We start from the raw sequence: 25,606 nt of genomic DNA, 5'->3' as shown, positions 1-25,606 counted from the left end.
CATTTTGTACAATTCATGAATCAGAATTTGGCAAAAAACATTGTCAAGTTACATGTGACGCACTGGACTGGCTATTGACCCAAGAGGTGCACTCAGTCGAGTGGACTCACCCAGTCCACTCTAAAAAGAACAATATAATGAAACAAGGATAACTGGGCACTCTCAGGATATCTGGACCATTAGAAATGTATTAACATATAATAGCATGAATAACTGTATGTGCTGACAGTGATAATATTAACATATAAAATACCTATCTGCTAAACCATAAAACACAACATGCAGTAATACAATATGACAAATGGAAAATGGTATACTAAAAATAAAAATTTGAGGGATAAAATGGAATATTCGATAATATCTCGTATGAATATTCGGCAAATATTTGTATGGGAAAGTCTCGTACTAAATGGTTGCGATAAACCAATGTCCTTTAACAACGTCCCTTTCGATATGTATCAGGGATATCCGAAAATAAGCAAAGTCCCAATGCACATCAATGAACAAACCCAAGCGGCGTCCCGCTAATAGCATCCACCAGCGGCGTCCCACTGGAATATTAGTGCAGTTTTTAAATAGCTGGATAATAATAGCTGGATAAAATCGAACGGTCTTACCGTCTCCCTTGATAAGTCGACAAAGATTAAGTTATCGTCCTCTGAGTTTGCAGACCAATATTTTGTAATAAACTCGCACACAGGCAATTGTTTGGCACAATGTAGTAAGGCCTTCACCATGGAATCAGGCCTTGCAAGTTCTTTTCCAAATATGCCCTTCGTGTGACAGATGATTCTTTCTTTGCAACTCTCCAGTCAAATCTCCAGCTTGCCCAGGGGTCCAAGATTTGGGGTCCTGTCTAGGCTAGGCATCTTTGTCGACTTATCAAGGGAGATGGCAAGACCGTTCGATTTTATCCAGCGATTATTATCCAGCTATTTAAAAACTGCACTAATATTCCAGTGGGACGCCGCTGGTGGATGCTATTAGCGGGACGCCGCTCGAGTTTGTTAATTGATTTGCTTATTTTCGGATATCCCTGATACATATCGAAAGGGACGTTGTTAAAGGACATTGGTTTATCGCAACTATTTAGTACGAGACTTTCCCATACAAATATTTGCCGAATATTCATACGAGATATTATCTATTTTATATTTTAATATTATCACTGTCAGCACGTACAGTTATTCATGCTATTATATGTTAATACATTTCTAATGGTCCAGATATCCTAAGAGTGCCCAGTTATCTTTGTTTCATTATAAAGTTATATCTTGAGATATAGTTAAACTACAGGGTGGGCCATTTATATGGATACACCTTAATAAAATGGGAATGGTTGGTGATATTAACTTCCTGAAACTACGGATACTGGAAGCCTGTGCTAGCATTTCTCCTGCGGTGTTGCTATCAGTGTGTGAAGAGTGGGAGAAGAGGGTTGCATTGACAATCCAACAAAATGGGCAGCACATTGAACACATTTTATAAGTGGTCAGAAACTTGTAAATAGCTCATGAAAGAATAAAGTTACGTTAAAACCAAGCACACCATTGTTTTTCTTGTGAAATTCCCAATAAGTTTGATGTGTCACATGACCCTCTTCCTATTGAAAAAACAAAAGTTGGATTCAAAATGGCCGCCATGGTCACCACCCATCTTGAAAAGTTTCCCCCGTCACATATACTAATGTGCCACAAACAGGAAGTTAATATCACCAACCATTCCCATTTTATTAAGGTGTTTCCATATAAATGGCCCACCCTGTATACATTTTATTTAATGGGGTTTTCCATGATTTTAAAAAATTGGTACAGGGCAGGGGGCTGTCTATAATAAAGAAAAAATCTTTACTGACGTTGTAAATATCCAGCTGCTCCAGTGTTGTTGATCCGGTCATGCAGCGATGAGTCTATTGTACACGTGGACACTGCTACTACGTGTTCGCGTCGGCGGTCAGGTGGCATTCATGCACACATGACTGCTGAGGACAGTGATTAGCAGCAGTGGTCAAATTAATTATGTATGGCGGACCAATGAGGACAGGAGAAGCTGAGACTAGAAAAATCTTGGAAAGCCCCCTTAATCAATTACACAAATTAAAGAGGGCCTGTCACTTTGGAAATGTTGTGCAATCTATGGAGTGGCACCTTCAAGTGTGAATGTCCTTCTATTTTATCCTGGGAGTAGCCTCCTTGTGCACTTTTGCCCTTCCTATCAAACAGACCGCCTTGATTAGGGTGGTATATATAGCTGTGTGTGTGCTCCTCTCATTGGTTGCTGGATGCCCATGGAGGGGACTAGGAGCAGCAGACTATATGTGCAGAGTCTGCGCTCCTGAACATAGATGCCCAATGACTAAGACCACCTTGGCACTGGTAGTAGGGCACAGATGTGTTTTGATCAAAATGTATTGGCTAAGAGTCTCAGATTTTATTATATCAGAATGAGGGCTTATTTCATATATAATGCTTGCATCTATATTATTAGTGTATTATTATTTGCTTTCTGTGATTTGTTTTTATAAATGCAGCCCTGGACATCTGCATGTTTATTTATCATATCGTGCATATCGATGTTTTTATTTCAGTTTTTTACATTTTTTCTGTGATTTTTGTGCAATCTATGGGCAACATGTTATAGAGCAGCACGAGAAACTGAACAAACGGATATATAGTATATAAGAAAAGATTCAGTATAACTTGCATTTCATTCATTCATTTAAATCCCAGCGCTTTATATGCTAAGGAGTCAAGCATCTGGTCCTACTTAGGGACTGACAGCCTTCTTTGCATAGACAGAGCAGGGATTTAAAGGAATAAAATACAAGTTGTGCTAAATCTTTTCACACATGTACCCAGCTCCTCCTTCTCTATAACATTTTGCTGGCAGATCAGGCCAAATATTCAATGTAACAGGTTCCCTTACTAGTAGGCCTTTCATTGGTAGTTATCTCAAGCATTGGTGGCATATCGCTATAATACTCCACAAATGTCTGATAGATGCAGGTCCCATCTCTAGAACGGAGCCCACAAAGTGTAAGTGTGGACTACACATGCGCAGCCGTCCTCCATTTTTTCAATGGGGGAGCTGAAAATAGACGAGTGATATGCTCCCATAGGAATGAATTGGAAGCACACCGTATAAGTGGATCTACTGCTCCAATCATTTCTATGGGGCTGACAAAAATAGCAGAGCAAGTTATTTTTGGCACTCCCATAACAGAGAATAGAGGGTGGCTGCGCATGTGCTGTTCACTCTCCTTCATTTTGTGGGCTCTGTTCATTTGCTCACTGATGTTACCGATCCTCCCGTGTGCAACGCCCCATTCACAAATCATCACAGACCATGTGGCATTTCCTCCGTTGTAAGCAATCAATCTTCAATCTGGGCTCCTGGTCGCTCTCCCATATAAGGGGGAATGACTAGGACTCCACACTGAAGAAGAGTACAATGAAGGGTCTCACCCTGATTATAAGATGTGGCACATACAGATAACGGTGCCAAGAGGGAGTCAGAAATACCAGTTTGTTCACAAATTGTGCAGAAAAATGACACAGGAGGCACATGCGAGTATGCAGCCCTGCCATACATGTTTTATTTTGCCGAAGTTGGAAACCCCCTTTAAATCGCTGAAAGAAATCCCATGCAGTAAAAAGTAAATGCCCCGCTGTGTGACCAATATGTGTGAAAAATATACTTTTTACTACGCTGTGATACAGGTAATTCCACTAATTCAAAATTGATATGGTCATCTACCTTGCCCGATGGAAAGTCAAACAGTTCCCCACAGTTCCCTTGTCTAGTGCTAATAGGATTAGCCCATGTGCCAGAAGGAAAACTGACCTGTGACTTTACATTTCTCGCACGACCTTCAGGGGTGAATGAAGTCTTGAGATCAGAAAAACATCTTTCTAGCACAGCTGGCTTTATGAGACTGTAAATGAGAGGACACAAAGGGAAATCAGGATCTTTTTCTACATGGTCAGATTACATTACACAGCAGATGCAGCAAGGACACACTGAAATATTTAAAGAATTGCTGCCCTGGGCTCTATCATTTCCGTCATCCAGCTCCTACCCATGCAATAAAACCACAATGACATTTGCACATTTGTGCTTCTAGAGAAGCTTCACATTGAACTATAAAATCGATTTGGAAAAGTGAAACTTCCTGAAAAGGGAAAAAAAATAAAAAAAATTAAAATAAAAAAAATGATACATATAACTACAAAGAACAGGGATTTTTGCTTATAGGAAAATGTGTTATAGGCTTTTTTTTATTATTGGCAAATGGATTAAGATATAGATTTATATTCTCCATTACCTTATCTAGCTGGCAGCCCCCTCAAACAGGTAATCAGTGGGCTTCCCGAGAGTCAAACTCCCACAACTCTAATATCGATGACCTATCCTAAGGATAACCACTTTCATGTAGGTGTAATCATGTAATGAGCCATCTATGTTGCCAGAACAGATTTCCCCTAACAAAGCTGGATTTACTAAATTGCCAAAGGCTGGGACAAATATAATTGACTAAATTAGGCACTGTCGTTCAATAAACTTGGCATAAATCAAAAGTGAATATTAGAGACTTTGTAAAATATCTTAGTAGAGAAAAATGCCTCTTTTTTGACTGATGAGCCACTTCTCCTCCCACTGGCTCCAGCACTGATCACTTACTCTTAAAGGGAATCTGTCACCTGGTTTGACCATATTAAGCTGTCACCATTGTCATGTTTAATAAAATACCTTATTTCCTGCAATGGTCTTCTTTCTTTTCTTCATGGTTTCATTTTGTTAAAAAAGCAATTTTTGTATTATGCAAATGAACCTCAAAGGTGCCCAGAGGGGCGTTATTCATCACCCTTTGAGCCCAGTAACGCCCCCCTGCAGTGCCTAGCCCACCTTAATTTAGAGCCCAAGCACACCTCCTCGTTATGAACTATCGTCCCACAGCCTAGTTTAACGGCACCCCCTCCGCTACGTCAACTAATTCATTCAAGCAACGCACCTGGAATGTTCATTTCGTCTGCCGGAAATCTCACGCAGGCGGAGTACTGCCTACTGCCTGTGCGATCCAATAGCTCCCAGAGGCAGCAGCGATAAGAAGACAACACTGGGCTCGGCGTATGCCCAGTGACACTTTTGAGGCTGTTGCCCTCAGGAGCTATTGGATCGCACAGGCGCAGGCAGTAGGTGGTATTGCGCCTGCGCGATATATCCGGCGGATGGAATGAAGATTCCAGGTGAATGAATTACTTGACGTCTCGAAGGGGGCGGCGCCGTTAAACTAGGCTGTGGGACGATAGTTCATAACGAGGAGGCGTGCTTGGGCTCTTAATTAAGGCGGGCTAGGCACTGCAGGGGGGCGTTACTGGGCTCAAAGGGTGATGAATCACGCCCCTCTGGGCACCTTTGAAGTTCATTTGCATAATAAAAAAATTGCTTTTTTAACTAAATAAAACCATGAAGAGAAGAAAGAAGACCACTGCAGGAAATAAGGTATTTTATTAAACATGGCAATGGTGACTGCTTAATATGGTCAAACCAGGTGAAAGATTCCCTTTAAATTTACTGCAAACAGAGAGAAGAGACAGGTTATCCACTTACTGATGGATCAGGTTACATGCTCCTACAGAAGTCTTTGAAGAGGAGGGGAACAAGCATCTGCAGAGTGAGAGGCAAGGACACACACAGATGCTGCTGAAGGCTCTATAAAAGGCTTTTCTGGGTAAAAAGGTTTTCACTGACTGGATGAGTGGGCTTTTTCCTAGCATTTCCGAAGTGTTAAGCGGAGACAGGAGACGCTCAGCAGGGAACTGAGCAGCGTCAGAAATGTATTTGTTATTTTTTCACGATCTGGCTCTTTTTTTTTTTTTTTTCTCGCTGGAAAAACCTCTCAAGTTTTCTATCTGTAGCCCAGTGCTGGATTCACAACTACACTGCTCAATACTGCTGTATAATTTCCTCCATGCTACTGCTGCTTCTGAGGTTGTGCTACTGAAAGACAGGTTTGCAGGGATCTCCTCTTCTCTATGTTCGGTACGTAGAAGACATCAATGCAGCTAGTCTTTAACTCAGGGAAAACTGAGAATCAGAGATGGAGCCTTCAGAGGTCAAAGCTGGTGAAAATGCCATATACATGTCATATAATGGCCAGATATAGTGTTATTCCTCATATACACACACGGTGGATTACTCTGAAAAGTCACTTAAAATGACATGCATGCTTTAAAATCAGATTTTATATTATATATGACTGATCTGCGAGTTCAAGCTGCGTAAGCCCCACAAATCCAAGGGAGAAGGAAGTGTCATTTTATTACAACCATGTATTAGCTTCAGAGTTTGTTAGTTTTTTTGCTCCTTATAGCTCCACAAGTGGTCCAAAGGACCTAAGGGCTGACTGGCCATTTATCAGGTACTGTAAATTGCATATGTAGGAAGCCAGAATGTTACCACGTTATTTTCTGGTGCACAATAGCAGCACACATAATGCTCTATCCAACCCCTATCTTGAAAGCAATAAGGTGCAGTTTCAGCAATCACATAAAATACAATCAGTGAAACTGAAAGAAAAAAAAAAGCCTGAACAAAATCCTCCACAATTTCACTATGCTCTGATACAGCGACAATACATGGCTATGCTGTGTAAAAGCTGACTGCTGAAGTGACATATTATCCATAGCGATGTAAGGTCCCAAGGCATTCATCAGACTAGTCGACCATGTGGCAGGACAATACAATGGTGACATTGTCATTATGGCCTAGTTATCATACCAGAGATGTCATTGTACCAAAGATGACTGGCGCCAGGGGACTACCAAGCTGTTTATTAGTTATTTTTTGCTCCATTTGTTGCTGTTGGCAGGGATGTTTTAATGCCTGCCAAGTGGTAAAAAACAATATCTTGCATTTAGTAAGGGGCTTAAACAAGAAAAGGGAGCCAGGCAGTCCTCAATCTGTGCTTCCTTAGCTTGCATAGAGTTGTAGAGATTGTGGCGTCCCAACAGTTGAACTTCGACCAATAAGTAAGTTATGGCAGATCCTAGAGATATGCTGCAAATTGCTATGGCAAGAATATCTCTTTGGGTTTACTTCGCACATCATTTTTTGTTTGTGTTTTTTTCCCTAGTATAAAAATGCCATGGGTTTCTCAGCTATTTTGTGGGGGCATTTTTAGCGCTTTAAAAAAAAAAAACTGTTTACTGGCATTTTTCAATTCCTTTAAATTCCTAGAGGACAAACACCTGAAAATAATGCATCCCTACCGCTATGTCAATGCACAAAATGCACTGCAACACATGCCATGCAAAAATTTCTGAAAATCACTATACACAATTTTCTGGCTGCGTGAAAAAAAAAAATATATATCATTAAAAAAAAGTGTGTGTGAAACCAGGTTTAAGCAACAGCTCCTCTGCTTCCACCATTCCATGTACACAGCCCCTGCTGTGACTAATATGGCAGCCTTCTGCCATCATGCATAGAGTGGAGACACACAGGACCAACACCAGGTGTCATGATGTAGGGCACCATTAGCTATCATACCATTCCTGTCTGGTATTTGTAAAGGGAACCCCAGCGTTTGGTATGTCCGGGATATCGTGGTACCAGTTGTGCTGCCTTTTTGGACTCAGGAGACATGGCATCCCAACAAGATAATGCCTGCCCTACACAACATGCTCCTCAGGGTATCCGGCAGCTCACCTAGCCAGCTTGATTGCCAGAGCTTTCCCATATTGAGAATATCTGGGACTGGATGGGGTGACCGATCTCTCATGCACTGCAGCCAACAACCACTTTGGCTGAATTACAGGTCCATGTTGAAAGAGCTTGGAATAAAAAAAACACTGGAGGATATCCAGTATCTGTATGACCAATACCATGCCAGAGTGGGAACCTATATCGCAGTATTGTGACTCGGCCTCGCTGCAGAACCCAAAATAATGGGTGCACCACCTCGCCTGTATGATCATTAACCAAGCACCACCAAGCAGTTTATACTTTGTCAATCACATTAGTTTTTTCAGATGTTTTTTCTTCATTTTCCACATTTCATAGTAACATAGGCTGTAAATAGACATATGTCCATCCAGTTCAGTCTGTTATATAAATATATATATAAAGATAGATAGATATACACACACATCCAAAAGAAAGAGACAGTACTGAAAGTATGGCGCATGCAATCCAGAACATAATAGTCCCAAGCATAAAACCGCAACCTTTCAGATCCTACCTGGAGCTTTTGTGCATTGTGCGCTTGAAGCCCCAGGTAAGAGATGAAACGTTTTGTTTTTATGGATACAGAGGAATAAATCTACTACTTTTTTCACATCCCTGGAGTGCTGTGATTATATATATATATATATATATATATATATATATACACACACACACACACACACACACACATTCATATGTCAAAAATAATAGCCATCCAAGTATTTTACTTTTCACACTGAGGCAATTTTGAATAAAATAAAAACACATTCATGATATTTTTTACGCTAGTTGACTATGAAACAATAAATCCGTCCTTGTACCTAATCAGATCTGTCAGCAGATGTTTGTCAGTTACGGCACTGACTACATCTTCGGGATTCATTACAAGCAGATTCTCCAGTAACCCACATACAGCTGACAAGAGAGACGGTGTGACTAGGGATCGCTGGTCAGGCGTGCACACAGAAGTGCAAATCTCCTCTGAGCTCAGAGACGCTGTTCTGGCCTTACTGTTCTGACCTGCAGAGAAAAGACAAAGGATAATCCATATCAGATTAAAAGAATGCAAGTGGGTCCTATGTATAACTAAATGCTGCTCTCCACCATCTATCTGAGGCTTGTAAAACATGAAAATATTAACTGCACATATCGTACGCCAAATGGAAACGTTACAGTAAGTTACTACTAGTGTTGAGCGCGAATATTAGAATTACGAATATTTATCGTGAATATCGCAACTTCGAGAATTCGCTAATATTTTGAATATAGTGCTATATATTTGTTTTTAGAATATTCGTCATTTTTTTCCATCTGAAGTTATGATCCCTCCCTGCTTAAGTTGCTTGTCAAGAGGAATCATAACTTCAGATGGAAAAAAATTACGAATATTCTAAAATATTCTATAGTGCTATATATTCCTTTTTGACCCACGCCTGTATTGATTGTGTAATATTCGCATATTACGTGATCATTACCTCGCTGATTTTCGAGTAAAAAAAAAAAGAATACAGAATAGAATATTCGCGAATTTTAATATGACCCCTGTCGCTCATCACTAGTTACTACATCAGTTTGATAAAGTACGTTTTCAGATTTGCATTATATTTGTGCTATGTGCTAACAGTGCTGGATAAAGTATGTGCAGATGGTTTACATGCAGCAAGATGTGCCACTTACTAAGGCACTGTCTGAAGCTGAAATGTAAGGGTCTTTTGCTACACAGCTTTTTTATTTATTTTTTTATGCAGTTTTTTAAGCAAAAGCCAGAAGTGGATCCCGCAGGATGTGCTTTCTATTTCCCTTTCTTTTTGAATGCACGTCTGGCTTTGGTTCCAAAAAACATGCATCAGTATTAATTAAAGGGGGTTTTTGACTGGAGCACATTATCCCTCTTCCACTCAATACATCTCTATGGGAATTTCGGAGATAGCTGAATACAGCACTCAGCTATTTCCAGAACTTCCATAGAGATGAATGGGACAAGCTTGATTGTTATTCTGCTCATTTCAGGGGGCAACATAAGGTATGGGGTTTACAGTCTCGTGACCAGTGTGGGATCCCAGCGTTAGGACTCCCACTAAGGGCTAGCTTAGGATAGCTTGTTACTACCTGAATACTCTTTTCATATTTATTCTCAGGATGGGCCATCATTAACCAATCGGCCTTGGTCCCTCACCCCGATCAGCTTTTCTGTTAACTACCCTGTACCGTCAACATTGCAGCGGACAGTAATGGTTCCTAAAGCCATAAAGTATAAGAAAGAATGAAGTAACAGGTCAACACTATGAATAGTTACTACATGCATACCTTGATCTAGCCCTTGATTAGTTGCATTTTCCAAGATAGAAGACGCACAGATGGGAACCATGTGGTCTGCACTGCTTGTAGATGAAGTCAGAATCTGCAAACATAAAACAGGCTGTGAATGCAAAATGAACCAAATGTAAAGGGGTATCCTAGTTATATTAGGAGATAATTATTAGATTGGTGGGGGTTTTACTGCTGGGACCCCCACCGATCACAAGAACAGGGACTGTGTATCCCATCAAAACGAAGGGAGCGACCAGCTGGGCATGCACACGGCTGCTCCATTCATTTCTATAGAAACAGACAAGCGCTGTGCTCTGCTATCACTGGAATACCCAATTAAATGAATGGAGTGGCTGAGTGCATGCCCGCTGGCCGCTCCCTTCATTTTGGGGGGCTCCACGGTGTACAGGCCCCCGTTGTTGTGATCTATGGGGGTCCCCTTCCTTTAAACTAGAGCCCCAGGGTGCAACCACAATCTTAAATGCAGGAAGCCATATCATGACTTTTTATAAAGGCAATGTCATTTTACTCCCATGAAGTTCTGCTTTCCCTTAATGTGTTCACCTTCAGTCTCAAACTGTAATTAAAATAGAAATTAATCAGTCTGGTCAAAAGGAAAGAGACTGACAAATATTGCTGGTGTGAAAAATCCATCTGTCCTACAATGAAGTGCACCACTGGCAATTTTGCGTTACTTGTCACTAATATAAATGTATCCCGCCCAACCGATATCACTGTCCCTAAATATCACCATGTTATCAAAAATCCATTTTTTCAAAAGTTATTAGCCTACCATTGCACCCTGTGGCAAATCAGTGTCCATTTTAAGTTGCTGTTGGTTACGTCCTGCATTGGAGCCTTATAACGTAGGGAGGTAGGAAACCTCATAGGTAAGAACATTGGGTGCGGCTGCTGATGTCAGGACACAAATCACTGCCCTAAGCAGGGTGGATTTGATTTAAATCAAACTGATTTAAATCACAATTTGAATCACTAGTCAGTAAGGCTTGATTTAAATCATAGTTTTCTACATAAAGACTAATTCTTGCTGGTATAACTTATAATATGCAAGTAGATGAAGATTTTTAGAATAACAACTTTTCATATTAGTTTGATTAGGTTGATTCTGTATTCATAGGTTTGTAGAAGTTAGGATTAAGTTTTTTTTCTCAACTCTGTTCATGTTATAACATTTTTGCTGTGAAGAAGAGGCATGTGATCTCTGCTGAGTCAAATTCAGTTTTGAGAACTGCAAAAGTAAACCAAGCATCTGTGATAATATCTTGTAGGCAGAGAAACTGCCCAATAATCTTACAAAAACCTCTGGAAGAGCATGACATTGTGAATGGATTAATGGAATTTATTTACCCAAAAATTTTTACATATACAGCCTTATTCTACATAATTAAAAAACTAATCTTTGTTTCATGATGGAATAACCTTTGGATGGTAATATATTTTCCTCAAAAAGCATTTGTTAGATTTTTTTTTTTTAAATCATTGATTTGTATCCACCCTGGCCCTAAGGCATGATGGGACAGCAGACACATTACAAACCAGGAAGCAGAATTCAAACCTGGGGGATAAGAGAAAACTGCACATGAGGAAAATTAGAAGAAAAAAAATAATAATAATCCAAGGAGGAATGGGAGCTAGAGGAAGAGTTTAAAGGGAACCTGTCACCTCAAAAACGCATAGAAAACGGCCAGCATTACCTCATAGTAGCCCCCAGTCTGTTAATAATCATATGTTTTATCCTCCATCGGTTCAATAAACGATGTTTTAAGCGCCATCAGTGCTATCTTGCCGTTCAGCTTGAAGTCAAGGGGGCAGCGGCTTTCTTGTTTCAAGTCAAGGTAAGCACGCCCCCTAACCGTCCCCTCTCTTGTTAGATTGACAGCCTGCAGTGCGGCCGGGATTGCATAAGTCTCGCACATGCGCAGTGCGCTCCTTGGTAAGGTGCGTTCCTGTCTCCAGCTGCCGCTGTTAGCCGGGTTTCAGCAGCGCACTACAAATGCGCGAGACTTATGCAATCCCGGCCGCACTGCAGGCTGTCAATCTAACAAGACAGGGGACGGTTAGGGGGCGTGCTTACCTTGACTAGAAGCAAGAAAGCCGCTGCCCCCTTGACTTCAAGCTGAATGGCAAGATAGCGCTTAAAACATCTTTTTTTTAACCTATGGAGCATCAGACTAAAGGATCAAACATATGATTATTAACAGACTGGGGTTTACTATGAGGTAATGCTGGCCGTTTTCTATGCGTTTTTGAGGTGACAGGTTCCCTTTAAGGCACAACCCCTTTAATGGAAAAGGAAAAATTCACCGCTATCTACAGAATGGAGAAGTTGTCCTTTCTGAAGATGTACATATTGCTTTAAGACAAAAAAAAAGTGCAGAGCCCAAAATTGAGAGATGCTGCAAATACGTTACATACAAATGAAATGAACATATGTCACTCACAGGGAGAAATTAAAAATCCCATTCACCCTACGTGTAGATCAGATCATTAGTAATATGATCTGTGGAAAAACTACCGCTGATCAATAGAAAACAATTAAAATCATGCTGTGACTTAATTGCAGGCTGGACTTGACTTTCATTTTTATTAAGCTCTGGAAGCTGAAGTAATAGGAATCATAATTTACAAAAGGTAAAGAAATTAGAAGCTTCAAGTTTTTTTTTTATCTCTATTAAAGGGGTTGGCCATTAAACCATATGGGGGATATTTATCAAAACCAGTGTCGAGAAAACTCACTTAGTTGCCCATAGCAACCAAACAGATTCCACCTTTCATTTTGCAGAGCTTTTTTTCAGGTGGAATCTGATTGGTTTCTATGGGCAACTAAGCCAGTATTCCTTTACACCAGTTTTGATAAATCTCCCATAAGCTGGAAAAATATGTTTGGAACTCAGGTCTTTAAAGGGGTTGTCCCATCTTGGCCTTTCAAGGCAGAAACAGGATTTACCCACAGTTAGTGCCAACCTGGGAGGATGGAGTTACAGAACTGGACGAGTGGCCAGTGCTCCACTTTTTCTGTAACTCTCGAGTCATGGAAACCGTGTCGTTTTCTAGATTTCCAGGAGCTGAGCAAGGGGAGCAAGTCACTGCTGCAGCCAATCACAGTCACGTGTCCCCCCGTCGATGGATGCTGATGTCAATGCAGTAGGGAGAGCAAGAGCCAGCCCGGGAGTGTTAGACATTGAACTCAGCAGCGGTGATCAGGTAAGAACTCCACCGCAGGTCCGCCACTCTGGGAGGTCTGTCTGACTCTTGGATAACCCCTTGAATTTGTCAATCTCCAGGAAGAGGAGGCAGGTAAGGTTAGTTTCACCCTGGGTTCACACCTGAGCTTTCTGAGACGCGCGTAAAACGCGCGTATTTGTTGCGCGTTTTTATGCGCGTTTTTTGCAATAGTAAACGCGCGTTTGACGCGCGTTTGTGTGATTGACTGCAGTGTTGTCCAATGAGTCTATGGCCCAAACGCGCGACAAACGCCCCAAAAAAAGCTCATGAACTTGTTTATGCGTCGGGCGTTTTACAGCGCGTTCAAACGCGCTGTAAAACGCTCACGTGTGAACCAGGGCCATAGGGAAGCATTGGTTTTCACGTGTTGAGCGTTTTACAGCGCGTTTGAACGCGCTGTAAAACGCTCAGGTGTGAACTTAGGGTCACACTAGCCCTAGGGATCCGGCAGGCTGTTCCAGATTTCTCTGTTTGCCTGAAGCTTGAAAATCTCTGTCTGGCCCAAATAACTATAATGGGGACCGGCAGAGATCTGGCTGCAACCCGGCAAATATGTTGAGAATCTGCGGGGAAAAAAAACGCTGCACGCAGCATGTGCAATATCCACATTTTTATCACCCCGATCACTAGAAATGAGGGCAAGAATAGTGCATGTTCTATAATTTGAAGAATGGACATACAGATGCGGACAGCACACGGATGACATCCACATGCTATGCATTCTTTTTGCAGACCCATAGAAATGAATGGGTCTATGTGCAATCCACAAAAAATGTGGACTGCACACAGATGCAAAAAATGGTCGCATGTACGAGGCCTTAGACAAATGTCGGCAGAACATTCTGAGTTTGGCTGGACTAGCCAACCATCTAATCTGCATGGGAGCCTCCTGACTCTCTGCCAATGTCAGTCAACAAGGGAGATGAGATATTGGGCAACTGGATTTCAACTACCCGATCCTTTTGATTTTAGTGAGATAGGTCAGCGCTAGAGGAGTCGGACAGTAGCTTTCTCCCCTCTCCCCGTTCATACACTTGCATGTTCGGCCAAGCCGTGTATGTATGTGAAATAGCTGTTGGCTGACAGCTAGCTTATCCCACTGATGGTATTAACTATGGATGAGAGAATCAACTTCAGATGAAACATCCAGTCGATTCTCATAAAACTTCGTTCTAATACTGTACGAAGCAGGAGCTCCGTACAGTATTAGAATGTATTGGCTCCGATGAGCCTAAGTTATTGCTTCGCTAAGTCTCGCGAGACTTTGCGTAATAACTTCATAAATTAATTTGTACTGTAAAAAAAACATTTCCCTCTGGTTCGGTTCCAAGGTACCACTTAGAATGTATTGGCTCCGATGAGCCGGAGTTATTGGTTCGGTTCCAATACTGTACGCAGGTCCAGCTCCGTACAGTATTACAACAAAGTTTTATGCAAATAGATTCACTCATCCCTAGTATTGACCATCATAAAAATGATCTCACATTGCAACAGACATGTTAATGGCAATGGTATGCAGTATTTTTTCTATAAAAATGATGGGCTTTAATAATTATAAAACACATATAATAAATTTTTTTAAAAGCAGATGTCAATTTCAATATATCTATAAGAGATTATGGATTTACACCCACCAGACTTTGCAGGTAATGAATTACCCATTAATAAAGCCGGCATGTGTACTGGCATGACATTTCTTTTCTAATTCCATTCCTCATTGGAGGATGTGTGTTCAACAACAGATTGCCCTGTCACCATGTCACAGCCTGGCATCTGCTTATCTTCCTTGGCACTCTGATAAAGGCTGGAGAAAGCTGCTGACTGACAAACACTGACTTTTAACATTTAAAATGCGGTTCTACTTCTCAAAAGAAGCTTAATCTGTTTCATTAGTTTATGTATGATGGTTTAAAAAGAAAATATAAAAAAAAAAAAAAAAAAAAAAAAAAAAAAAAAAAAAGGAAAAGAGTAGACATCTACAACATGAGATGATTTGCTTAGCTAGAAAGTTCTATCATTTCAATCAAGCTCAATAATCTGACCATTTTAAAGGGTTTGACCCACAAAAAATATTCAGTAGTTTTCAAACCAGCACCTGGATCTGGATACTTTCGTAATTGCCTGTAATTAAGAATTAAGCATAGCCAACGAGTAAGTCAAAATCTGTATAGCGCCACCTGCAGTTTATCTTTTTCTTATTTCTGCTCACTGAGATGGCTGCACATGCTCAGTTTCATCCTTCCACTTCCTCCTGAGTTGTAATAGGTAGAGCATGGACACGCCCCCTGAGCTGTGATAGGTAGAGCATGGATACACCTCCTGAGCTGCAGCAGGAAAGACACTCCCTTTGAGCTGCCAGCTTGATATAAATCTAGCAGAACAATGAATGGGGAGATCTCTGGACCCATGTGAAGTACAGGGCTGGTTCTAGCTTTATTAGAAAGAGGTTGTCGTGTACTATATCATGTCTGATTTACATTTTTCAAATTAATCATGGGATAACCTCTTTAACTTTAAAACAAAAGCTCCAATTTCACATGAATGGATTCAGAGCGCTACATGCCAAAGAGGTCCTTCACAAACATGCATAAACGTATCACTAAATCAACGACAATACCTACCCAAGTATGGATACACCAGCACACAACAGGGAGCAGGAGAAGATGGTTAAAGGGCTTGTCCCATGAAAAATATTCTATATTTTATAATCAGCACCTGCATCTAAATACCTTTGTAATAGGATGTAATAAAAAATGTACTACAGCCACTGACTTATTCAATAAAATGCATCTGTAAAGCGCCACCTTCTGTTTGGTCTTTTCCTTATTTCTCTGTCCACCTCACTGAGGTGGTCGCACATGATCAATTCCAACCTTCAGATGTCACCAGCTGGATCTACTGTTAGAAGTTATGAGAATTACAGGGAAAGAGCTGCAGCAGAAGGCACACTTCCCTGTGCTATGACATGGTGAGAGCAGCAGAAAAGACACTCCTACTGAGCTCTGATGGTGAGAGAGAGCTGTAGCAGAAAGGACACTCCTACTGAGCTGTGATGGTGAGAGAGAGCTGTAGCAGAAAGGACACCCTCGTGAGCTACCAGCTTGAAAAAATTCTAGCACAGCAACTGGAGCAATGAGTCTGGGAATCTCTGGATCCATGTGTGGTACAGAGCTGGTTCCAGCTTTTAGCAAGGTATTGTCATGTACTACGTGATGTCTGATTTTAATTTTTTACATTAATCATGGGATAACCTCTTTAACCGTTGGTCCATGAAGAAACTAGCGGCAGGCATGTACCATTCTTGTCCGATTCCAGTCCGAGACTCTAATGGGGCAGGTAAGAAACAGACGCGCTCGGATGCCATAAGGAAGTCTAGAGGACGGAAATTAAACCGGCCTTCTGAATCTGGCATTAAAGGGGTTGTGCAGGAATGGGAGGGTTTTTGGCAAACTCCCCATTCTGTGGGACATGCAAAGGGAAGCTTACTTCCCTGCTCCCTCTCCCCCTCCAGGTCTGCAACGCTTCTCTGGGCTCCAGTGATGTCAATATCCAGTTTTACATCGTCTCAGCCAATCATAGGCCGCGGCGCTGTCAGGCTCCCCTTGCGTCATGACTAATGGTCACAGCATGACACACTGGGAAGCAGGTAAGTAAGCTTCCCTTTGCGGCTCCCGCAGTATGTGGGGGTTTGCCAAAAAGCCAACAATTCTTGCACATTCCTTTTAAATCGGTTTTTCAATATAATTCAACAAGAAAAAGAGAGAGAACCTAAGGGTTACTTACTATTGTGCTTAAGGTGGATTCTGAGCCAGATGTGCTGGAAACATTGGGAGCGCTATGCCAAACATAAAGCGAATCCTCAGAACCTGAAATTGAGATCATATACACATCACACAGAGACAGTAGCCCACATTTACTAAGTGAATGCACCGAAATTTGGACTTAAAATTGCACCAGAAAATTGGCGCAATTTGGCACATCTACGTTTCGGTACCTATTCCTAAATGTGTGTGACTTATTAGAAAGGGGTGTGGTGTAATGGGAAAGGGGCACTGTCTAAGATGATGCACCCATAGGCCTCTTTCACACAAGCATGGCGGATTGGCTCTGGATGCGTTCAAGGTGCATTCAGTGAAACTCGCACCATTTTGCAAGCAAATTCAGTTAGTTTTTTCTGCTATTGCGTTCAGGTTTTTCCGCGAGGGTGCAATGCGTTTTGATGTGTTTTTTTTAACGCGCATGATAAAAAACAGAAGGTTTACAAACAACATCTCTTAGCAACCATCAGTGAAAAACGCATCACACCCGCACTTGCTTGTGGATTCAATGTGTTTTTTACTGAAGCCCAATGGGGAAAGAAAGAGATCAAAAAAAGGAGTAAAAATGGAGAAGGAAGAGGGGCAGGAACAAGGAAAGGTGGGGGAGGGGAATGGAAGGGAAAGTGAAGGGGTAGAATGAAGGATATGACGAAAGGGACAGGGTGCCAAAGAACACCATTCTAGAAGTTTCGGGACAAGATAGAGAAATAGGCAGCACCCACTGAAGAAAGAGCAAGCAAGACCCACCATAACGTGTGCGGTTGCGTGAATTATTGAGGAGGAAAAAAGAAGAACGTGGGGCGCCAAAAAAAGGCGCAGCAACTCAAAAATATCATCAGCAAGGTGATCTATATAATGTCCCAGTAGAATGTATTTTGAAATATTATCCCAGAAAGGGGTGAAGAAAACAATGTGAGGGACCAAACCAGTATTGAACAAGGTGGCCGGTCGAGTACATACACTGAAGTGTCCGTTTACAGTGAAGTTCAAACATACAAAGTTGTATCATTCAAGAGAAATTAAAAATGAGATACACTCACTTCACCAGGGAGGGGGGCGCAAGATAAACTCAAGACACTTGCTGCCTTACCCTCCCTCACTGAGGTCGCATGTTAAATGGTCCGCAGCCCGTCCTTACAAAAATGATGAACCGGAGGACTTCCAGAGATAACTTCAAGAAGGATGCTTTAATAATGGTAAAAATCTTGACGCATTTCGGGGTATTTAAAATAATAAACCCCTTCTTCAGTAGAAAACTGGCATACATATATCATAAAAACTCACATTTTTATAGTGTCACTCGTTGGCCGACTTAGTATCTAGCGTTTCCTCGTGGTGGAGTGCAACTTTCGGTCATGTGACATCACACGCTGGAATTGCTTTCCACCGCTGGAACGCATGTACAAAGTATCCACATAATTAAATAAACATAAAATCAATAGGTCAAACAAGACGGCAAATGTCCAACTAAGGGCTCTTTCACACCTGCGTTCTTTTCTTCCGGCATAGAGTTCCGTCGTCGGGGCTCTATGCCGGAAGAATCCTGATCAGTTTTATCCTAATGCATTCTGAATGGAGTGAAATCCGTTCAGGATGCATCAGGATGTCTTCAGTTCCGGAACGGAACTTTTTTGGCCGGAGAAAATACCGCAGCATGCTGCACTTTTTGCTCCGGCCAAAAATCCTGAAGACTTGCCGCAAGGCCGGATCCGGAATTAATGCCCATTGAAAGGCATTGATCCGGATCCGGCCTTAAGCTAAACGTCGTTTCGGCGCATTGCCGGATACGACGTTTAGCTTTTTCTGAATGGTTACCATGGCTGCCGGGACAATAAAGTCCCGGCAGCCATGGTAAAGTGAGCGGGGGAGCAGTATACTTACCATCCGTGCGGCTCCCGGGGCGCTCCAGAGTGACGTCAGGGCGCCCCAAGCGTCATCCATGCGCATGTGGCGCTCTGACGTCATTCTGGAGCGCCCCGGGAGCCACACGGACTGTAAGTATACTGCTCCCCGCTCCTACTATGGCAACCAGGACTTTAATAGCGTCCTGGCTGCCATAGTAACACTGAACGCATTTTGAAGACGGATCAGTCTTCAAATGCTTTCAGTTCACTTGCGTTTTTCCGGATCCGGAGTGTAATTCCGGCAAGTGGAGTACACGCCGGATCCGGACAACGCAAGTGTGAAAGAGGCCTTAAATGTAATAAATAATATTCTCATGATGCATTCTGAATCAAAAAAGGGGAAGTATTAATACATCAGAAGAGGAAAAGACGGGGAGGAGTAAAAAGATGCTAGCCCAGATTTAATTAATCTACAGCTTTGCATTCCAACGTGGAACGCATCGGGATGGGAAACTTGCGTCTCAACGTTGAACGCATTAGAATATATAGTCTAGAAGAGTGAAAAAAAAGAAGAAAAATGAAAATAAAGGGTGTATATACAGAGGATATAAAAAGTCTACACACCCCTGTTAAAATGTCAGATTTCTGGGCTGTAAAAAAAATGAGACAAAGATAAATCATTTCAGAACTTTTTCCACCTTTAATGTGACCTATAAACTGTACAACTCCATTGAAAAACAAACTGAAATCTTTTAGGTGGAGGGAAGAAAAAATATAAAAATAAAATAATATGGTTGCATAAGTGTGCACACCCTTAAACTAATACTTTGTTGAAGCACCTTTTGATTTTATTACAGCACTCATACTCCTTTTTGGGTATGAGTCTATCAGCATGGCACATTTTTGACTTGGCAAGATTTGCCCACTCTTCTTTGCAAAAACACCCCAAATCTGTCAGATTGCGAGGGCATCTCCTGTGCACAGCCCTCTTCAGATCACCCCACAGATTTTCAATCGGATTCAGGTCTGGGCTCTGGCTGGGCCATTCCAAAACTAAAATTTTCTTCTGGAAGCCATTCCTTTGTTGATTTGGATGTATGCTTTTGCTCATTGTCATGCTGAAAGATGAAGTTCCTCTCCATGTTCAGCTTTCTAGCAGAAGCCTGAAGGTTTTGTGCCAATATTGACTGGTATTTAGAACTGTTCATAATTCCCTCTAGCTTAACTAAGGTCCCAGTTCCAGCTGAAGAAAAACAGCCCCAAAGCATGATGCTGCCACCACCATGCTTCACTGTGGTTATGGTGTTCTTTTGGCGATGTGCAGTGTTGTTTTTGCACCGAAACATATCTTTTGGAATTATGGCCAAAAAGTTCAACCTTGGTTTCATCTGACCAGAACACCTTTTCCCACATGATTTTGGGAGACTTCAGATGTGTTTTTGCAAAATGTACCCTGGCTTGGATGGTTTTCTTCGTAAGAAAAGGTTTTCGTCTTGCCACTCGACCCCATAGCCCAGACATATGAAGAATATGGGAGATTTTTGTCACATGTACCACACAGCCAGTACTTGCCAGATATTCCTGCAGCTCCTTTAATGTTGCTGTAGGCCTCATCTTTTCATTAAATTTTGGAGGGACGTCCAGTTCTTGGTAATGTTACTGTTGTGTCATATTTTCTCCACTTGATGACGACTGTCTTCACTGTGTTTCATGGTATATCTAATGCCTTGGAAATTCTTTTGTACCCTTCTCCTGACTGATACCTTTTAACAATGAGATCCCTCTGATGCTTTGGAAGCTCTCTGTGGACCATGGCTTTTGCTTTGGGATGCGACTAAGAAGATTTCAGGAAAGACCAACTAGAGCAGCTGAACTTTATTTGGGGTTAATCAGAGGCACTTTAAATGATGGCAGGTGTATGCTGACTCCTATTTAACATGATTTTGAATGTGATTGCTCAATTCTGAACACAACTACATTCCCAGTTATAAGAGGGTGTGCACACTTCTTAAACAGTATTATTATTTTTTTTGTTTTCTTCCCTCCACCTAAAAAAGATTTCAGTTTGTTTTTCAATTGAGTGGTACAGTTTATAGGTCACATTAAAGGTGGAAAAAGTTCTAAAATGATTTATCTTTGTCTCATTTTTTTTACATCACAGAAACCTGACATTTTAACAGGGGTGTGTAGACTTTATGTCCAATGTAATATATATATATATATATATATATATATATATTCATTTATTTTAACCATCAGTAATTTATCTGAATATCTGAAATAATTCAGAAAATAAATAGAAATGTATATATATATATATATATATATATATATATATATATATATATATATATATATATACACCGTATTTTTCGCCGTATAAGACGCACTTTTTCCCCCCCAAAAGTGGGTGGGAAATAGCAGTGCGTCTTATACGGCGAATGTAGCCGATTTTGCTTAGTTTTCAATGATACACCCGCCGCAATGCCGTGCGGCGGGTGTATCAGCTGTGAGGGAGGGGGGGCTGGGGGCGGCATCTGCATTTATAATGACAGCGGGGCCCGTGCAGTGACTGTATTCTACTACACGGGCCCCGCTCACTGTATAATCATATCCCTAATACCGTAGTTAATTGTTGTGTTCACTGCATGTAAAAGCATAATGTGCGATGATGAGCGCTGTCTATTACTTACAATTAGAAGCGCTCGCCGTTCGGAGCAGAGAGGAGGCAGGAGGCAGGCCGGGAGGACGGGCGCTGGCAGTGTGAGTCATACGTCATGCGCCCACGCCGCCTGCTTCATTCATGTAAATCCGATAATCGGTCGATCCCTACTGGCGTTTCCTCGTGGTGGAGCACAACTTCCGGTCATGTGACATCGCACGCTGGAACGCATGTACAAAGTATCCACATAATTAGATTTATATATATTTTCTACCAATATGTTTTGGATCTATGCATTTTATGTATGTAAGCAGGCGGCGTGGGCGGCGTGGGCGCATGACGTATGACTCACACTGCCAGCGCCCGTCCTCCCGGCCTGCCTCCTGCCTCCTCTCTGCTCCGAACGGCGAGCGCTTCTAATTGTAAGTAATAGACAGCGCTCATCATCGCACATTATGCTTTTACATGCAGTGAACACAACAATTAACTACGGTATTAGGGATATGATTATACAGTGAGCGGGGCCCGTGTAGTAGAATACAGTCACTGCACGGGCCCCGCTGTCATTATAAATGCAGATGCGACCCCCACCCCCATTATAAAAGCAAATGCGACCCCCACACTTATGGAGGGGATCTGTGGATAAGATGCTATATATGTGTCATCCACAGATCCCCCCCATAACTGTCATACACAGATCCTCATAACAGTGCCATCCAGAGAGGATCCCCTATAAGTGTCACCCACAGATCCCCCATAACAGTGCATCACCCACAGACCACAATTAATTCAAAATATTTTTTTTCTTATTTTCCTCCCCAAAAACCTAGGTGCGTCTTATACGCCGATGCGTCTTATACGGCGAAAAATACGATATATATATATATATATATATATATATATATATATATATATATATATATATATATATATATATATATATAGAGCAAAGAAAATCCGCAGCACTCCTTGAAGTATAAAAAAATGTGTAGTTTTATTCACACATGTCAAAATTAGACAACGTTTCGGTTCTCTCAGGTGAGAGAACCAAAACGTTGTCTAATTTTGACATGTGTGAATAAAACTACACATTTTTTTTATACTTCAAGGAGTGCTGCGGATTTTCTTTGCCGTTTACTTCCTAAATCGAGGGACCACCGCGGGCACCTTACAGCTACAGCTGTATATCAAGGGAGTGCTGCCTGACTTTTTCTATGGATGGATATATATATATATATATATATATATATATATATATATATATATAGATCACAGATATTAAAAACAATAAATATGATAAAATAAATATAATTTGATTTTTACATACATAAAATGCATAGATCCAAAACATATTGGTAGAAAATATATATAAATCTAATTATGTGGATACTTTGTACATGCGTTCCAGCGTGCGATGTCACATGACCGGAAGTTGTGCTCCACCACGAGGAAACGCCAGTAGGGATCGACCGATTATCGGATTTACCGATATTATCGGCCGATATTCAGGATTTTGAACGTTATCGGTATCGGCATTTATTTTGCCGATATTCCGATAATGTCCTGGGAACACAGATCGCGCTGCTGACAGCGCTCTCAGTGTTCCCTCAGCAGCAGCACAGGAGAGAAGAAGCAGTGTCTCCTCCCCCTGTGCTGCTGCTGCCGCTCCAGCCAATGGGAGGACAGGGGACAAGAGGAGGGGAGGAGCTATGGCCACTGCGCCACCAATGAAGCTTAATCTCACATTAATTCATATACAGGAGGCGGGAGCTGCAGAATCACATAGCCGGCTCCCGACCTCTATGAGCTGTAGCTGCGATCTGCGGTAGTTAACTCCTCAGGTGCCGCGGATCGCAGCTACAGCTCATAGAGGTCGGGAGCCGGCTATGTGATCCTGCAGCCAGCTCCCGCCTCCTGTATACGAATAAATGTGAGATTAAGCTTCATTGGTGGTGCAGTGCGCCCCCCCAAGCCCCCCAGTATCAGACATTGGTGGCGCAGTGCGCCCCCCTCCCCCCCCCCCCAATATTAGGCATTGGTGGCGCAGTGCGCCTCCCCCCCAAGCCCCCCCAGTATTAAGCATTGGTGGCGCAGTGCGCCCCCCCTCCCCCCCAGTATTAAGCAGTGGTGCGCCCCCCTCCCCCCAACCCCAGTCGCAGTGCGCCCCCCACAGGATTCCCTCTCCCCTGCTCCTCCGATCGGAGCCCCAGCAGTGTAATGCTGGGGCTCCGATCGGTGACCATGGCAGCCAGGACGCTATTGAAGCCCTGGCTGTCATGATAAGCTCCATGCTGCTGTGTGCACAAAGCACACAGCAGCAGGGACAGTGTGAGCTCCTATTCACCCTGATAGATCTCTATCAGGGTGAATAGGACAAGGGTTCTAGTCCCTAAGGGGGCTAAAAGTTAGTTTAAAAAAAAAAAAAGTAATAAAAATAAAAACATCAAAATATTCAATATAAATGAAAAAGAAAGATTTACAAAAAAAATAAAAAATACACATTAACAATAAACATTAATTTTCAGCAGATTTGTGGGAATTTTCTGTGGGAATCGGCCTGAAAGTTCACAAATTATCGGTATCGGTATCGGCCCTAAAAAATCAATATCGGTCGATCCCTAAACGCCAGATACCAAATCGGCCAACGAGTGACACTATAAAAATGTGAGTTTTCATGATATACAGACGTGGACAAAATTGTTGGTACCCTTTGGTCAATGAAAGAAAAAGTCACAATGGTCACAGAAATAACTTTAATCTGACAAAAGTAATAATAAATTAAAATTCTATAAATGTTAACCAATGAAAGTCAGACATTGTTTTTCAACCATGCTTCAACAGAATTATGTAAAAAAATAAACTCATGAAACAGGCATGGACAAAAATGATGGTACCCCTAACTTAATATTTTGTTGCGCAACCTTTTGAGGCAATCACTGCAATCAAACGCTTCCTGTAACTGTCAATGAGACATCTGCACCTCTCAGCAGGTATTTTGGCCCACTCCTCATGAGCAAACTGCTCCAGTTGTGTCCGGTTTGAAGGGTGCCTTTTCCAGACTGCATGTTTCAGCTCCTTCCAAAGATGCTCAATAGGATTGAGGTCAGGGCTCATAGAAGGCCACTTTAGAATAGTCCAATTTTTTCCTCTTAGCCATTCTTGGGTGTTTTTAGCGGTGTGTTTTGGGTCATTGTCCTGTTGCAAGACCCATGACCTGCGACTGAGACCAAGCTTTCTGACACTGGCTAGTACATTTCTCTCTAGAATTCCTTGATAGTCTTGAGATTTCATTGTACCCTGCACAGATTCAAGACACCCTGTGCCAGACGCAGCAAAGCAGCCCCAGAACATAACAGAGCCTCCTCCATGTTTCACAGTAGGGACAGTGTTCTTTTCTTGATATGCTTCATTTTTTCGTCTGTGAACATACAGCTGATGTGCCTTGGCAAAAACTTCGATTTTTGTCTCATCTGTCCACAGGACATTCTCCCAGAAGCTTTGTGGCTTGTCAACATGTAGTTTGGCATATTCCAGTCTTGCTTTTTTATGATTCGTTTTCAACAATGGTGTCCTCCTTGGTCGTCTCCCATGTAGTCCACTTTGGCTCAAACAACGACGGATGGTGCGATCTGACACTGATGTTCCTTGAGCATGAAGTTCACCTTGAATCTCTTTAGAAGTCTTTCTAGGCTCTTTTGTTACCATTCGGATTATCCGTCTCTTAGATTTGTCATCAATTTTCCTCCTGCGGCCACGTCCAGGGAGGTTGGCTACAGTCCCATGGATCTTAAACTTATGAATAATATGTGCAACTGTACTCACAGGAACATCTAGTTGCTTGGAGATGGTCTTATAGCCTTTACCTTTAACATGCTTGTCTATAATTTTCTTTCTGATCTCTTGAGACAGCTCTTTCCTTTGCTTCCTCTGGTCCATGTCGAGTGTGGTACACACCATATCACCAAACAACACAGTGATTACCTGGAGCCATATATATA

General features: G+C 41.9%; 1 protein-coding gene across 1 annotated transcript in view; it reads right to left on the bottom strand.

Moving 5' to 3' along the window:
- Positions 1-25,606, bottom strand: part of RTTN (rotatin) — a 209,463-nt gene that overhangs the window by 25,701 nt on the left and 158,156 nt on the right. Inside the window, exons 35-38 of the mRNA XM_044293243.1 lie at positions 17,068-17,150; positions 10,036-10,129; positions 8,550-8,748; positions 3,844-3,934 (exon numbers count right to left, since the gene is read on the bottom strand). Coding sequence (XP_044149178.1) covers positions 3,844-3,934; positions 8,550-8,748; positions 10,036-10,129; positions 17,068-17,150 — 467 coding nt within the window. The remainder of the gene's footprint in view (positions 1-3,843; positions 3,935-8,549; positions 8,749-10,035; positions 10,130-17,067; positions 17,151-25,606) is intronic.

This window comes from Bufo gargarizans, chromosome 5, assembly GCF_014858855.1.
Source record: "Bufo gargarizans isolate SCDJY-AF-19 chromosome 5, ASM1485885v1, whole genome shotgun sequence".
Taxonomy (NCBI): Eukaryota; Metazoa; Chordata; class Amphibia; order Anura; family Bufonidae; genus Bufo; species Bufo gargarizans.
Note: the sequence above shows the minus strand (reverse complement) of the source record. Positions and strands in the feature narration are given on the sequence as shown.